This window comes from Camellia sinensis, chromosome 3 (genome assembly GCF_055761805.1).
Source record: "Camellia sinensis isolate YWXY chromosome 3, ASM5576180v1, whole genome shotgun sequence".
NCBI classification, from domain to species: Eukaryota; Viridiplantae; Streptophyta; class Magnoliopsida; order Ericales; family Theaceae; genus Camellia; species Camellia sinensis.
This window is the reverse complement of record NC_138963.1, coordinates 222,780,095-222,795,323: the sequence shown is the minus strand read 5'-3', so window position 1 is coordinate 222,795,323 and position 15,229 is coordinate 222,780,095. Positions and strand designations below refer to the sequence as shown.

Below are 15,229 nucleotides of genomic sequence, written 5' to 3'. Positions count from 1 at the left end.
GTGCTTTGAAATATGAAATGGAGACAATGCTTTGAATTTTGCTGGTTTGAATTCTTGTTGGATTTTAGTGCTTTGACTTAGATTTAGTGCTATTTACATTTAGTGCTATTTATATTTTGCTCTTTAAACCACTCACTAAATCCTGGATTGTATTCTGCTGGTTTGAATTCTTGTCCATTCAAGTCCTGGTTTGAATTCTGCTGGTTTACACTTAGTGCTATTTATATTTTTGCTCTTTAAACCACTCAGTGCTTTGAATTTTGCTGGTTTGAATTCTTGTCCATTCAAGTCTTGGATTTCAAAATTAATGAGAGATGTAAAGAAAGATTAAGAATTCTCCATATTCTCCATATTAGGGATTTATTGATAGAAAAAATTTATTCTAAGTATCACTAAAGATCATAGATTAAAAACAAATCACTAGTGATATATTATTGAAAGCACATAAAGTAGTACAAATATTTTTGAAAAGACACTCACTAAAGCATATAAGCTAGTACATAAATCAATAAGAACCAACTAGTATTTCTCACAACGAGTCTCCATGTAGTGTCCACAAGTGTTCGACCAAGTCCTGTTTAAGTTTGGAGTGAGTTCCTCTATCTCTGATGCGATGATGATTTTGAATGAATTCAAAAAGTTCTGGTGTATGCTCATGAGACACTGGTGGAAGACTTTCACTAATTGTATCATAATTAAAGTCTAACCCATTGGCATCCCTCTCATCTTCAACAATCATGTTATGCATTACTATGCATGCCATCATAATATCTTCCATTATTTCCGTTTTCCAAAAACATGCAGGTCCTTGCACAATCGCGAAACGTGCTTGGAGCACACCAAATGCTCGCTCAACGTCATTCCTTGCCGATTCTTGAGCTTTTGCAAAATATATTTGCTTATTCCCTTGTGAAGATGAGATTGTTTTGACAAATGTTATCCATTGCGGATATATACCATTGGCAAGATAGTATCCCATTGTATAATCATTTCCATTGATTGAGTAATTGACTGAAGGAGCACGACCTTGAGTAAGGAGTGAAAATACAGAAGAACGAACTAATACATTGATGTCGTTATGAGATCCGAGCATCCCAAAAAAGGCATGCCATATCCATAAATCTTGAGAAGCCACAGCCTCTAAAATAATAGTTGGTTCATGGATGTGACCAGAATACATACCTTTCCGTGCAGTAGGACAATTTTTCCACTTCCAATGCATACAATCAATGCTCCCTAACATACCAGGAAACCCGCGATTGCTTCCCATCGCTAATAATCTTGAAATATCATCGTTGTTAGGGCTCCTCAAGTACGTCTCAGAAAACATTGCAACCACCGCCTTAACAAAGTGTTTTAGACTCTCTATGGTGGTGCTTTCACCAATTCTCACATAATCATTCATCAAATCTGCTACTACTCCATAAGCGAGCATCCTCATAGCAGCTGTCATTTTTTGAAGGGAAGACAAACCAATGATGCCAACAGCATCTGTTTTCTGGACAAAATATGGATCGTATGCTTCCACTGTAGATAGAATGTGAAGAAAGAGAGATCGATTCATCCAGAATCTCCTCCTGAATAAATGGGCAGGATATATAGCTGTTTCTGAGAAGTAGTCTCGATAAAGTCTCTCGTGGCTTTGAATTCGATCGCGATAAATAACTACATGGCCTTCAATGGAACCACTATGTCTTCTTGAACATCTTTCTTTATTGAGTTGCTCTTCTTCCATTGCAGCTATCGTTATTAACTGCAATTCGTCATCACCGTCAAAGTCGTTAAGAATCATTTTCATGGTATTGCGAGCCATGATAATTAAAAAATGAATGAAGTTGAGAAATATAGTTCAAATTGGTAAAAATGAAAGAGCAAATCCTTTTTATAAATAAAAATATATGACCGTTACGAATATGTCCGTTACAGAATATTACTATTAGAGAATATTACCGTTTGAAAATATGACCGTTGAGAGAATATTATCATTTGAAAATATAACCGTTGAGCTAATATGATTGTTTGAAAATATTTTTTTTATAAATAATTTAATTATATATATTTATTTAATTATATATATTTGTTATAAAAAGATTATTTATTTATTTATTAATGTTTATAATAGTTTTCTTTTAAAAATTAGTTAAGTTAGTTTGATTGGTTAGCTAAAATAAAGAGTATGGTTAGAGTGTACACTAGCTAAACTAGTTAGGCAAAATAAAGAAGGTAGTTTTTTGTGTACTTTGAAGAGGCATTTTAGAGAGCATGGTTGGAGATGCTCTTATATCCGGAAGGGAATAAGTTAAATTTTTTTTTTCTGCATCGGTGTAAGACTTTGCCTAACCGCAGAGGGTTGGAGCCTTCTTAAAGAGAGTGAATTTCCTGCGCCTCAACCCTTTCAATAGTTATTGTAATTTTTATTATTTGTTTATTCTGGTGTTTTATTTGTAATTATCACCAACACATATTCAAAAAAAAAAAAAAAAAAAAAAAAAACAAAGAGATAATAAGAATAAAGGATTGAAACAATTCAGAGGATAGAGTAGAGTCTGATTTCGTTGACCACGAACTGGTGAAGCTAAACGGCGAGACTGATTTCATTGGTGACAGTGACAATGAAGGTCTGGTGGAGCTTTGTCATCTGGTTTATGGATGGAAGGGCATGTTGGTGTTATGGGGATTTGCGTAGTGATTTGGTGGTGATGGGCTCAGTGGTTGCGGTAGAGATATGTCTGGTGGTGGGTTTCGATGGGTCTGGTAGCTGAATACAAAAATTCTGTTACATCTATTTGATCTAAGAGGTGAGAGAGGTAGGTTACGATGGATAATCTGAGAAATGAGGGATGAGTTGAGAGCTGCCAGTGGGATATGTTATTATTAGATAAGGATAGATAAAAAAAATTTAAGTGTGAGGGTATTAAAGTAATTTTACATTTTCAGTTAACCAAGCTAAATAACAAAACACTAATAGGGAGTGCAGTGTGATTTCTTAAAAGTGAAAGAGAAATTTGTACTAGCGCTTATTTAGAAGAGTGCTGCTATTAGCACCTGCCAAAATTCTTTAGACCACCCATTTTATAATTTTTTTTATTACAATTATACCCTAAAGTAAAATTACATTAAAAGACATTAGGAAATGGAACACCCACCTATCAATAATAACTAATACTCTATAATATTGGACACCCACCCAGACCCCCACTCCCACCTCCAACTCCAACTATACGTATTCCATGTTTGTAAATCCTAAACCTATTACTTTTCATAACCAATTAACATAAACCCTAAATCTATTATTTTTCATAATCATCTTAAATCCTGAATGTGTCATCTTCATCACCATCATCAACGCTATTGAACTTGAAAGTTTTGCTTCAAGTATAACGTGTACTTCATCACTTATTTCACTGTGTAGAGCAATGGAGGACGAGGACGAGGACAACATTCTCGATTGTTTATATGTATTGTATTAACATTCTTGGTCGTTTTCAATCGTTCTTGTTTCGTTCGAGCTGTTCAGTATTGGTTTGCTGACTGTTACAATTATGTTCGGTAACACAGTACTGAACATAATCCTTTCGTTCAATACATAAGTTTCGAACATTAATGCAGATAGTCAATTATGTAATTTTCTTTGTTAAACTAACTTAGAATGAAAAAGAGTGAATTGGAATGAATTTAAGTTATGTATTTTGAATGGATTTAATTCATGTTATTTTAAGTTGTGAATTAGAATGGATTCAAGTTATACAGTGATGAATAAATTTTGTTCGGACATATAATACTGACAGGATCATTATTGTTCGACAAAACAGTTCTGAACAAAATACATTTTTTCGGCTACACAGTGGTGAACAAATTGGGTGGGTGTGCTTTTCATTGTGAAAATATGGAAATTAGTTTTATATTCTGAAAATATTATGGAGATTAGTTTTCCATATATATACATTGTTTTCTATTCCTACAATTCGTATCAATCTTCACTTTCTCATCTGAATTTCCCAATCAATAGCAAATTCCAAAGAGACCCACGTCGTCGAAATCCTAATCGACGAAGAATACCAACCTCACAAGTAAATGCATTGTATTTTCAGGAACCACTTTTTAGATGTGGTTAACGTTGGAGAGAGAACAGAGAGAAAAAACTAGGTTTTGAAGCGGTTTTGAGAGAGAGAGAGAAGAGAGAGAAAAATCTTCACTTTCTCATATGAACAAAAGGGGTTTTGAGAGAGTGAGAGAAAAGAGAGAGAATAGACATCACTTATGAGGAGAGAGAGAGAAGAGAGGGAATTGGAATGGATTCAGGTGGATGTGCATTTCATTGTAAATATGGGTAGATTTGGTAATAAGTGGGGTGTCCAAAAAAATATTATTAAAATTTAGGATTTAGGGTTGAGGTTCAAAGAAATAGGGGCTCTAAAGAATTTTGGTAGGTGCTAATAGCAGCACTCATTTAGAAAGAATATTTGGGTTAAAAAAATAATATAAGATAAAATAAATTATTTTAAGGAAAATTTACCCATAAGTCCTAGTTTCTGAAAAGTTGAACCATTTAGTCCTAAAAGTTTTCTTATGCTCCATTTAGTCCCATTTGCACATCAATCTAATGTTTGAAACATTAATCTGATGTTCGAAATCTAATGTTCGAAACATTAATCTGGTGTATAAGTTATTAATTTGGGATTTATTGGTGCATCCCCCTTATTTTAATTTAATAAGATAAAATATTATATTTAATTTATAATTATTTTATTTTATTTTTATGAAAGTTTTAAAATTCAAAAAATTTATTCTAAATAAGATTTTTTAATCTTAAATTAAAATAACTAAAATATTAAAAAATTAAAAAACTAATCTCATCCAAACGAGCTCTTAAACTCAAATTTTCAATATAAAATAATAAAACATGAATTCACATATAATACATTTATCATTGTTCTTCTAATTTATTAAAATATAAAAATAGATTAATGATTGAGGCCTCAAATTTTTTACCTCAAATTCGGCTTGAATTTTTTTTTTTTTGCTCTGTTGATGCTTTACTTGTTATTAATATTATTATTTTTATTTTTTTTTTCTGCAATGTATTAACTCAAAAAAAAAAAAAAATTACATTCGAGGCAATTTCGACCTCATTTTCGAGGCCTCAATCACTGCTGATAAAAATAACTAAAATGTTTGGTAGCTCAAAATTTTGTTGCTCAAATGGCTCAAATCTGTCAAAACGACGTCGTTTTACACTCAAAATCTGTCAAAACGACGTCATTTTGACAGATTTGAGCCATTTGAACCACAAAATTTTGAATTACATAGCATTGTTGTAAAAATAAATGTTTTAGTGCAATGTTCATCCTATTTCACTGCGAATCATAGCAGTAATCATGGTTTTGTAAGGAAGCTACGCAATATGAATTGGGTAATCGTTGTCGTTATCGCACAAGCTCTGAAGGTAAAATCAAAACAAAAATAGTTGGTTTCGTAAAAAGTGACATCGCGTTCCCTCCTTTTTCTCTCTCTCCCTCTCTCTCTCTCTCCAAAATCCCGCTCTTTGCTCGACTAACAAAGCAAGGACATAGAATAGAGAGAGAGAGGGGGGAGAGAGAGAGCGCCTGTTCCTTTCAGTTCCATCGCCACCAGGCCCACCGCGACCTTCATGGCCGTCACGGCTCTCCCCCGGCGGCGGCACTACCACCATCACGGCCGTCTCCGCCTCCTAATCCCGGCGATCTCCGCCGTGTCTGGCGCTCTTCTCCTTCTATTCGCTCTCATTTCTCTTGTCGCCCCTTCTCCCGCTGACAACGACCATCTCCACCCTCTCCGCCGCCGCGTGGTACTCTAATTCTCCTCTCTCTCTCTCTCTCTCTCTCTCTCTCTCTCTTCTTATACAGTCTTCATATACGTCTTTTTTTCCTTGATAACATTCAATTGTTTTGTGATTTTCGTTCAGGTCAACAATGTCGTCGACGACATTGGAAATTCGGAATTTCGTGTCCCGGTTAGGTTTTATCTTTTGCGAGTTTCTTTTTCGTTGATTGGATCTGAATTTGCTTAATTTGATTTATTGCTTATTGGACTCTAGACCAGTGGGGGAAAATTGGATCGTGATATTTGGAGATCAAGTCGTTCCAAATTCTACTACGGATGCAGTAACGCAAGCCAAAACTTTACAGGTGCGCAATACTTTATTATATAGATATTTTTTTCTCTGTTGGCATTATAGTAATTTATTATTCAAAATTTTGTAGGCTTCAATTTATTTGTTGTTTATGTGAAATGTTGTTATGTTTGGTTTGGATTTCAAATTACAGAAGCTGAAGCTATCACGCATCCCAATCGGTACTTGGTAATTGCAACCAGTGGAGGTTTGAACCAACAAAGAACTGGGGTAATTTGCTGGAGATATATCTTTTAAATTTTCTGAAATGGAATTATATATAATATATATACATATCAAATATTAATTTGTGTTTTAGTTTAGTAGTAAACGGTTTTATCATTGTGTGATTAATCTTTTATTGGCCATGTAAGATGCCTAATGTTTTCTTCGATAGCAGTTGCTGTTCAATGCAGCATGATATTTTTTGTTTTCTTGAATTTATGCAGAACAGGGGCTCTTAAATTTTTCTTGTGAGATTCTTTTTTTGATTGTTTGGCATATAATTTCAAAGCTTCATGTCTTAAATTTAACGGATTTGATATTTTTGACCATGCTCCATATACGCATCTACAATGTATATATATATGCATGTATGTTCACTTCTAAATTCTGCACAAGGTCATCACTCTCTCTGTCTCTCCCCCCACCCTCTCCTTTTTTATAGAAATTTTAGGAAGTAAAGCTAGCAGTAACAGATCAATAAAACTTAAAGGGACATGCATATACTTCCACCTTGACATAGATATTAGAAGATATTGCACTCTGATATTAGATGAGCTGATGAGGACATAAACCTCACACATCATTGCTGAGGTCTCATAGAATGGTTGGCCCAAAGTCTGCTTTGAGCCATGTGCCTCACACATGGTTGCATGTGTCTTGTTGTAGTCTTGCCATTATAGTTCTCTGTCATTGAATATGCCTATCCTCTTACTTGAGATACCACTGTATAAAATGAAAACTACGGATTTCCAATTTTGAAAACTTTTGTAATGTAAGGTAATCCAAGTATCAGATAATCATCTGGTGTTGTTTGAGATGTTACAGATGTAAGGAGTTTCTTATGTGGTGGTTCTTAAGCTTTCAATACTTGAATGCCCTTAAGTTGTTTTTCCCCTATTGTCTTGCTAAGAGAAAAAATTGACCATGACAACACATTAGTTTAATGTTCAAATTTCATTATTTGTTAGAACTATTATCCAGTCAATGAGGCTGACTGGCTTTTTCTGTATTCGTTATCATTGATATTTTCAATTGACCCTAAGTAGTTAGGACCAAAGAAGCACGGACATGGATACGGATACAGATGCGGACAAGGACATGGATACGGATGTGAAAAAAATGGAGACACGGACATAGGAGGGACATGACAATAAAATATATTTTCATATATTTCTATTTTCTATCTAGATTAATATTACATCCATAAGCAATCAATATTAACAAAAACTAACTTTAATTCTAATTTTCTTTATACTTACGGTTTATATCTTTTTGTATAGATGGTCTTTTAAGTATTTAAATTTAAGAAAAAAATAATAAAACATTCAACATTCATCAAAAGTACTAAATAAAATGGGGGAAAAGACAACTTGGCATGTCCCTAGTGTGTTCTCCAAATGTCCCCGGCGTGTACCTTGAAAATAAATTAATTAAATAAGGGGACACGCCATGTGGAGTGTCCCATACGTGTCCCCGAAGTGTCCTTATGTCTGACATGGATACGGCACTTGTTTGAAGTGTCGGCGCTTCATAGGTGAGGACAAGATTTTGTTCAGTTAGTTGAGTATTATAATGGTTTTTTTAGTCAATGAGATTGGGACCTTGTGCATGGTATAAAGCCATTTTAAATCCATTGTCATTATTGCATTACTACAATTTTTTTTTGAATATATTGTCATTTGTGCCAAACTTACTGTACTCACCTCTTTGCAGATTATAGATGCTGTAGTGGCTGCCCGCATTTTGAATGCTACTCTTGTTGTCCCAAAGTTGGACCAAAAGTCTTTTTGGAAGGATGCGAGGTTAGTCATGGAACTAGTATTCTTTTTTGACATTTTTTATTTTGTTTTATTTTATATTAGTTCTAGCTGTCATATCTGAAAGAAAAATGAACTGTTCTGTGCATTTTGTCATGGTAATGTACTATGACAAATTTATCCTGTCCTGTGCAGTAACTTTTCAGATATCTTTGATGCTGACTGGTTCATATCACGTCTATCAAAAGATGTCAAAATTATAAAAGAGCTCCCAAGAAGGGCTGGAAAGATTTGGTTTCCATATAGGATGCGTGTTCCAAGGAAATGTAGTCCTAGATGCTATCAGAATCGTGTGTTACCTAACCTTTTGAAAAAGCATGTAAGTTATTAGCACCCAAAACATTTCTTTATTATATATGCAGATATGTAGTATTAGATTCTTCTATTTGATGCCATCTTTGCTTAAATTTTCATTAGTTAGTCTTTGGACATGCTGTATCTTGTCAAGCGTACATGTATGAAGTGGTCACCTAATCCAGCAGCCTAGCCTTAGGACTAGTTGTTACCATATTGTAATATGTGTTTAGGTTACAAATATAGCTTAATTCTAAGTGTGAAAGGTTCCCCGACCTGCCAATCTTTTCCTTTTACTTTGGATGTGAATAATATAAGCTATTTTGGTGACAACCTAAGGCCCTCATGGTGATGAACTCAGATATGTTTGGGAAACTTCGAATAATGCTTCCAGAATTGGTTGTGGTTTTGGGGGGAGGGGAGGTGGCCAAGAGAATATCCAGCTTTAGGATACTAAGCTTTTTTACCTTGTTTAAGCTATTTTACTGCATAAGCTGTAAGCAGAAACTATAATAAATGGTCTGACACAGAATCTCAAAATAAAAAGCCATATGCAGCCCATTTAAGCTGCAGCAAACAACACAGTTGTAGGTCAAGGGTCTGATAAGGTAGTTAGATTCTAATAGTTAGGAGCTCAAAAGCACGGACACAGACATGTTGACATGAAAATTTTCAAACAATGTAAGATTTGACACGTAGAGGACACATGCAAAATATTTATTTTCTATCATATATAAAGAAACAATTACTATATGCCATGTCTGTGAATATTTAATTTAAAGATAATAACAAAATGCAATGTAACATTAATTTCTAATGTCTAAAGGAGGAAAGTATGTATAAACTTACATTTTTTTTTCTTCTATTATCAATGGATTCCAAGTTATTTCATTCAAATTTGTAATGTGTTTCATGTGTGTATAAATGATAGACACGTGTTTTCCAAGTGTTTGAGTTGCCTTGAATTGTATGTTGTCCTCTAGATTTGGCCTTGTTTCATTCAAATTTACTAATTACTATTATTCCAAAACTAATACTTAATGGTTTTCATAATTGTGAAGGCTGTTCAACTCAGCAAGTTTGATTACAGACTTTCAAATAAATTGGAAACAGATTTACAAAAGCTTAGATGCAGAGTTAACTATCATGCATTGAAGTTCACTGATCCTATAGCTGAAATGGGTGAAAAATTGGTCCATCGAATTAGGACGAGAAGCAAGCATTATATTGCCCTTCACCTACGGTAATCTGGTTGATCCTCTCTCTTTGTTCTGGTTAAGATCTGGCTGCTTTCTAATATTTATTTCTTGGATAAATAATAAAATTTCATTAAATACGGCAGTAAGGGAATTTGATTTTACGTTCTTTTTTTTCTAATTGCTGATATGGTCTCTAGTTTCTTTTCTTTATGACCTCACATTGCTGCAATTTCTAATGCAGACAAAATAATTGTGTTCTGTGTTTCCTGGTTCGCTCTTATAAAATTAGTGCTTCCTGGCTCTCAATTGGGGCATATTTCTGCTTATGTTGTGTCTTCAAATTTTAACTGAGAAATGGATATGTTACCAACTTGACAAATCAAGAAACTACTTAACTATCAGAACTATCAGATGTATACCATTATGTGGCATATTACTTATCATATTATAGTTACTATGCTGAGGGTGGAAATGGGAACTCCTGTCCACTGCACTAAATTGTCGAATTCAATGACAATTGTTTTCCTTTTTTACCTATGATGATACAAACCAAAAGGATGAGGAAGTATTTGATCCAAAATGTCTCTTAAACTCCTGTTCACTGCACTGTGTTGTCCAATTCGAAGGCTATCAGTTGTTTTCTCTTTTTAACTACATTTTGAAGTATAAGGATGGGGAAGCATTCTGATCCAACATAATGTTTCTTGTTACAGGTTTGAACCTGATATGCTTGCATTCTCCGGATGCTATTATGGTGGAGGGGACAAGGAAAGGAAAGAATTGGGTGCAATACGAAAAAGGTGGAAAACTCTACATGTAAGCCTCAAAATGTCATATTTGTGTGACTTATATGAGAATATTCAATGTTTGAGAAGCATAATTTTTCATGGAAATGAGCATTGCTTTTTTGCTTCATTTGTATTTTCTTGGAACATTTAAAAATATGTATATATACCTATGTATTATTGCATCTTGGAAAATGCAACACTATGCATTACATTGCATGTGTGATAAATGCTATTGAGAAAAATTACATCAAATTTTTTTTTTATGGGGTAAATTAAACTCCCCTCATCTATGACCCATTCTTAACTTGCACCAATTTACCCAATGGGTACAGTGTACACCCTTTGAAGTGTTGACCCATGACACTTGACACATTTCTGTCACATCTTGGCATATAAATTAACAGAAAAAAGGCATGTGAACATCATGTGCCAATTCATATTATATTTGGACAGTTTTACCCTTTTCTATTGGATGGACAAATTTGCCCTTATCTTTTCCAAGGGACCAGTTGGGTCTCTTTCACCCTCTCCTTGTATGTTCTCTTTCCAACAGACAAGTCCCCTTTCAATCTCCTTCATATGATCCCTACGGTCATGAATCCATTCAGTAATCATCTCCTACACCAAGCCCACGCACGAATCGTGATACCTACATTCATGACTAACAGCTCAATCCCTCCATCAAAGCTCACTACCTAAAGCACCAAAACTAGATTTTATATCATCTATTATCCATTTGTACATATAAACAAGTTATATACATTATATATGTATTTAAAGTTAGGTATGTATTCAAGAACCCCTACAGCAAGAAATGCCATCAGGCATCATATATACATATACATATATAAAATAAATATAAATGTATATATATGAGAAAAAAAAAATTACTTAAAATAAATGACTTATTGAGCTCTACAAAACTCCCTTGCTTTCAGAAAATCTACAATTACTGTCTTGATATGTTCTCAAAGGACAGTGCCCTTCTCTGTAAAATGGGTTGAGAAAAGTAATTGTAGGGTTATAATTAAAGGGTAAAATGGTGAATTAATAATTTTTGTTAACAGCATCAATAACATTTGTAATTCATATAGTTGAAGGGGTTAAGTGTTGAGTTTTATACATTAAGGGGGCAATTCAAAAATGAGTCATAGTTGAAGGGGGTTATTGTAATTTACCCTATATGATATGATACATGAATTGGCACTAGTTTTTAAACTTTTAATAGCTTTAAATGGTTGGTTAGAAAAAAATTGGTAGCATTAGTCTTAGTCCTCAATGGCCCTGCGCTTATACTATCCCAGTTTTGATATTTAAATGACAAGCTTGTCCTTTCTCTTATAGTCGGTGTATTTCCATTGAGCCATGTTTTGAGGAATTTGGAAAATTCGGAATTTGTTGGGGACAATATGTATCAACAAATAAAGAATGATGTTCTGGTTCCACACATGCCTATCTGGACTCTTGAGACCATGCTGATATGGTCTAGACTGTGAGATTTGGTACTTCGTAGTGAGAGATAGTGTAGGAAAATCAGATAGAAGGGTAGTTTTGTCATTTCAGTTACTTGATACGAGAGGCGGAATGTTGAGGGTTTTTTTGGGAGCAGGAATACTTTCACAATATAAAGTTCAGATAATCAACACTACATTACCACAACTACCAAGGGCCACCCAAATGTATAGATTAGGATCAAACCTGAGTCTTGGTTTTCAATCCTGGTGGTGAATCTGGTTTGGATCCTATTGCCATGTTTCAACTCTCCTGTGGTGCATGTATATAACATGTTTGAGACTTCTTTTTGATTTATTTTCAGCATGTCAACCCAGATAAGGGAAGGAGGCAAGGAAGATGCCCACTTACTCCTGAAGAAGTTGGTCTGATGCTGAGAGCACTGGGATACAACAATGACGTTCATATTTATGTGGCATCTGGGGAAGTATATGGAGGGGAAGAGACATTAGCCCCCCTAAAAGCGCTCTTCCCAAATTTTCATTCGAAAGACACCCTAGCCAGCAAACAAGAATTGGACGCAATTTCTTCATTTTCTGCTCGCATGGCCGCACTAGATTTTATTGTGTGTGATGAAAGTGATGTATTTGTCACCAACAACAATGGTAATATGGCAAAAATGTTAGCGGGACGAAGGTGTGCTTGCTTTCTGTTTCTATTTCTTTTTTTTTTTATATTATTATTATTCTTTTTTTTCTTTCTATTTTTATTTTGGGTGTTGGGGAGTGTTGACCAACTTTTCCTCTTTCGTGATTTCAGGAGATATTATGGACACAAGCCTACCATTCGTCCAAATGCTAAAAACCTGTTTCGCTTGTTCCCAAACCGAGGTAACATGACGTGGGAAGTATTTGCATCTAATGTTCGTACTTACCAGAGAGGCTTCATGGGAGAGCCAATGGAGGTGAAGCCAGGGAGGGGTGAGTTTCATGAGAACCCACATTCTTGCATCTGTGAAGATTCAGAGGCCAAGAAGAAGATGGAGTCGGGTCCTAGAAAGTTTGGTAAAGTGAATGGTGTAACAAGAAAGGATGTTTGGGAATTAGGTGATGATCAAAATGATGATGGCAATGACAATGAGGAGCAGGAATGGTCTAACCCAGATGATGAAGAGGATCAAAATGGTCTTCTACTAGGTAAAGGTTTGTTCAATAGTACAAGTTTGGATTATGGTGCTTTCACATCTGAGGAGCCTGAGTTGGAAGAGTTGCTTTCAGATTGAGGATTCACATTGGCCTTTGTCGGGCCTATTTCTGTTGTACCTAACCAATGCATTCTGAAAATTCTTTGCCTCTTGCGTTCCCTTTGACTGCTTGCAGTAAGTTCTCTTTGTCTGTGACAAAGCCACGACAATACAGTAATCCAATATATCTCTTTTGAGATCATGAACCTTCAGAATCTTTTGTGATGAAAGTACGAGGACAGATGCAAGTAGTTTTTAGTAGTGGAATCAGAGCAGAAGTTGTTTTTGGATATTATCTACAGACCGTGGATATCAACTGATGTATTCGTGAAATAGTAGTGTCCCATGAAGTGAGAAAATTATAAAAGGGAAATTACACGAGGCCAACTCACCTAGGTTCTGCCTGATCATTGTAATAGATAGATTCTAAGTCTTTGTTGGATGATGTAAATATATATTTATATATATGTGTATATTTTTAAAAATAATACCCAGAGTGGCTTTTAGATCTTAGAATTCAGATGTTTCTACTGGTTTACCACAACCCTCCTAGTGTAGTGACCGGGTAAAGGTAGTTAGAGCATCCGCTTCAGCCTCAGCAAATTGAGTCAAATTATAACCAAAAGGCAGTTAGAGTATCCGCATCAGCCTCAGCAAATTTTGAGTCAAATTATAACTAAAAATCTACTTTTATATTTTAGTTAGTCTCTTTTTTATGTACATATTCTATCAAACTCTCTATTTTAAAATTTTATTTTATTAAAATATTATTTTTTATTTTTTTATTTAAATTGAAAAAGATAAAAGCTAATCTCCAGAACTCCATCTCCTACACTAAGACCCTCATTGAGAACCTGGTTATGGGGGTTAGTGAAGGAAGCTTGGTTGATGACGAGTTTGAGCACATTCAAGACGATGAATTTGGTGATTTGGAGGATCGATAGGTTGATTTGGATGGTACCGAAAAAAAAACAAGCATAGAGATCGGGATTTAGAGTGAGATCGTGATGGTTTGGGATTGCGAATTTGGGAAGCCTGGTTTTTATTTTTGAATTGCTCAATGCTCTGTTTCTTTGCCTCCATGCTCTCTCTCCCTCTCTGAGTGAGTCAAGTGTAGTCGCAAATAACAAGCAAATAGCAGCAAACACAATCACACAGGGAGGTTGACTGGCCGGTCGACCGGTTAGGTCAATTTTAGGCATTTTCCTTCTTTGTTACAGGGCACTCACGGGACATTCGGGAGGACATCTAGGGGGACATTTGGGTGGACGATCGTTCACGGCTTTTTGGCCTAGCTTTGCTCCAGAAGATAATAAAAAATAGATTATTGTATGAATAATGTCTCAACAAATCAGTTGAGACACTGTAGCATTTACAAAATGAATGAAGGCTATAAAGAGACTAATAGAGCTGATATTTACAGCTTTTGCTCTCAATAATACCTTCAAAGCCATTGTAGAGCTATTGCAGAGAGGCTGATGCAAATGCTTTTATACATTTTACCTATCTATTTCTATCTCAAACAATAACCAAGTTTAAAGAAAAAATAAAAAATAAAAAAATTCTATGTTAGAATTGGTAAAGAGATTATTTTTTATGATGCAAGCTTTTGAACGTTCATAAATTTACTATTTTCTAAAATTCAGAATTTTGTTGAATTATCATGCCATGAAATATGAAATCTTCTAAGTGATAAAAATATGCGCTCATTTTAAATTTGGTGCATGCTTGCGAGAGGAAGGTTACAATTGGTTAAAAAGAATTTATGAATTTGTTATATTTATTAGAAATATTTAATTTATAATCAATTAACGACAAAGCAAAAGGCAAAAGAAAAGTAGATCCTCTCTTATCTTTTCGGACTTCAAACATTTTCAAATCTGGTTTCCCTTTTCTATAAAAACCAACCATTCCCTCTGCAAAAGGCACACTTTCAGAATTTTAAGAATTTGTATATTGTAATTGATGAGTTTGTAAGTGTTAGTGTGAGCACAATTATAAGAGTGAAAGTGAGTGTACCAAGTGTGAATAGTATCTTGGATGCTTTGCCCAATCTGCTT

At 34.7% G+C, this 15,229-nt stretch overlaps 2 protein-coding genes across 2 annotated transcripts; one reads left to right on the top strand and one right to left on the bottom strand.

The window, feature by feature from the left end:
• Positions 1–529: 529 nt before the first annotated feature.
• LOC114315204 (uncharacterized) lies at positions 530–1,813 on the bottom strand. The gene has a single exon (XM_028261783.2). The coding sequence runs from the start codon at positions 1,811–1,813 to the stop codon at positions 530–532; it is 1,284 nt and encodes a 427-aa protein (XP_028117584.2).
• A 3,536-nt stretch (positions 1,814–5,349) lies between these two features.
• On the top strand, positions 5,350–13,657 carry LOC114315227 (O-fucosyltransferase family protein). Its single transcript, XM_028261811.2, has 10 exons — positions 5,350–5,827; positions 5,945–5,992; positions 6,077–6,167; positions 6,306–6,382; positions 8,090–8,178; positions 8,329–8,512; positions 9,549–9,730; positions 10,400–10,502; positions 12,291–12,622; positions 12,746–13,657. The coding sequence occupies exons 1-10, from the start codon at positions 5,651–5,653 to the stop codon at positions 13,206–13,208; spliced, it is 1,746 nt and encodes a 581-aa protein (XP_028117612.2). The 5' UTR covers positions 5,350–5,650; the 3' UTR covers positions 13,209–13,657.
• The last annotated feature ends 1,572 nt before the right edge of the window (positions 13,658–15,229 follow it).

Bases quoted from the DNA above. Each gene is read 5' to 3' on its own strand.
- LOC114315204 (XM_028261783.2), bottom strand. From the start codon at position 1,813: ATGGCTCGCAATACCATGAAAATGATTCTTAACGACTTTGACGGTGAT.
- LOC114315227 (XM_028261811.2), top strand. From the start codon at position 5,651: ATGGCCGTCACGGCTCTCCCCCGGCGGCGGCACTACCACCATCACGGC. The intron at 6,168-6,305 runs GTGCGCAATACT...TTCAAATTACAG, and splicing joins CGCAAGCCAAAACTTTACAG to AAGCTGAAGCTATCACGCAT. The intron at 9,731-10,399 runs GTAATCTGGTTG...TTCTTGTTACAG, and splicing joins TATATTGCCCTTCACCTACG to GTTTGAACCTGATATGCTTG.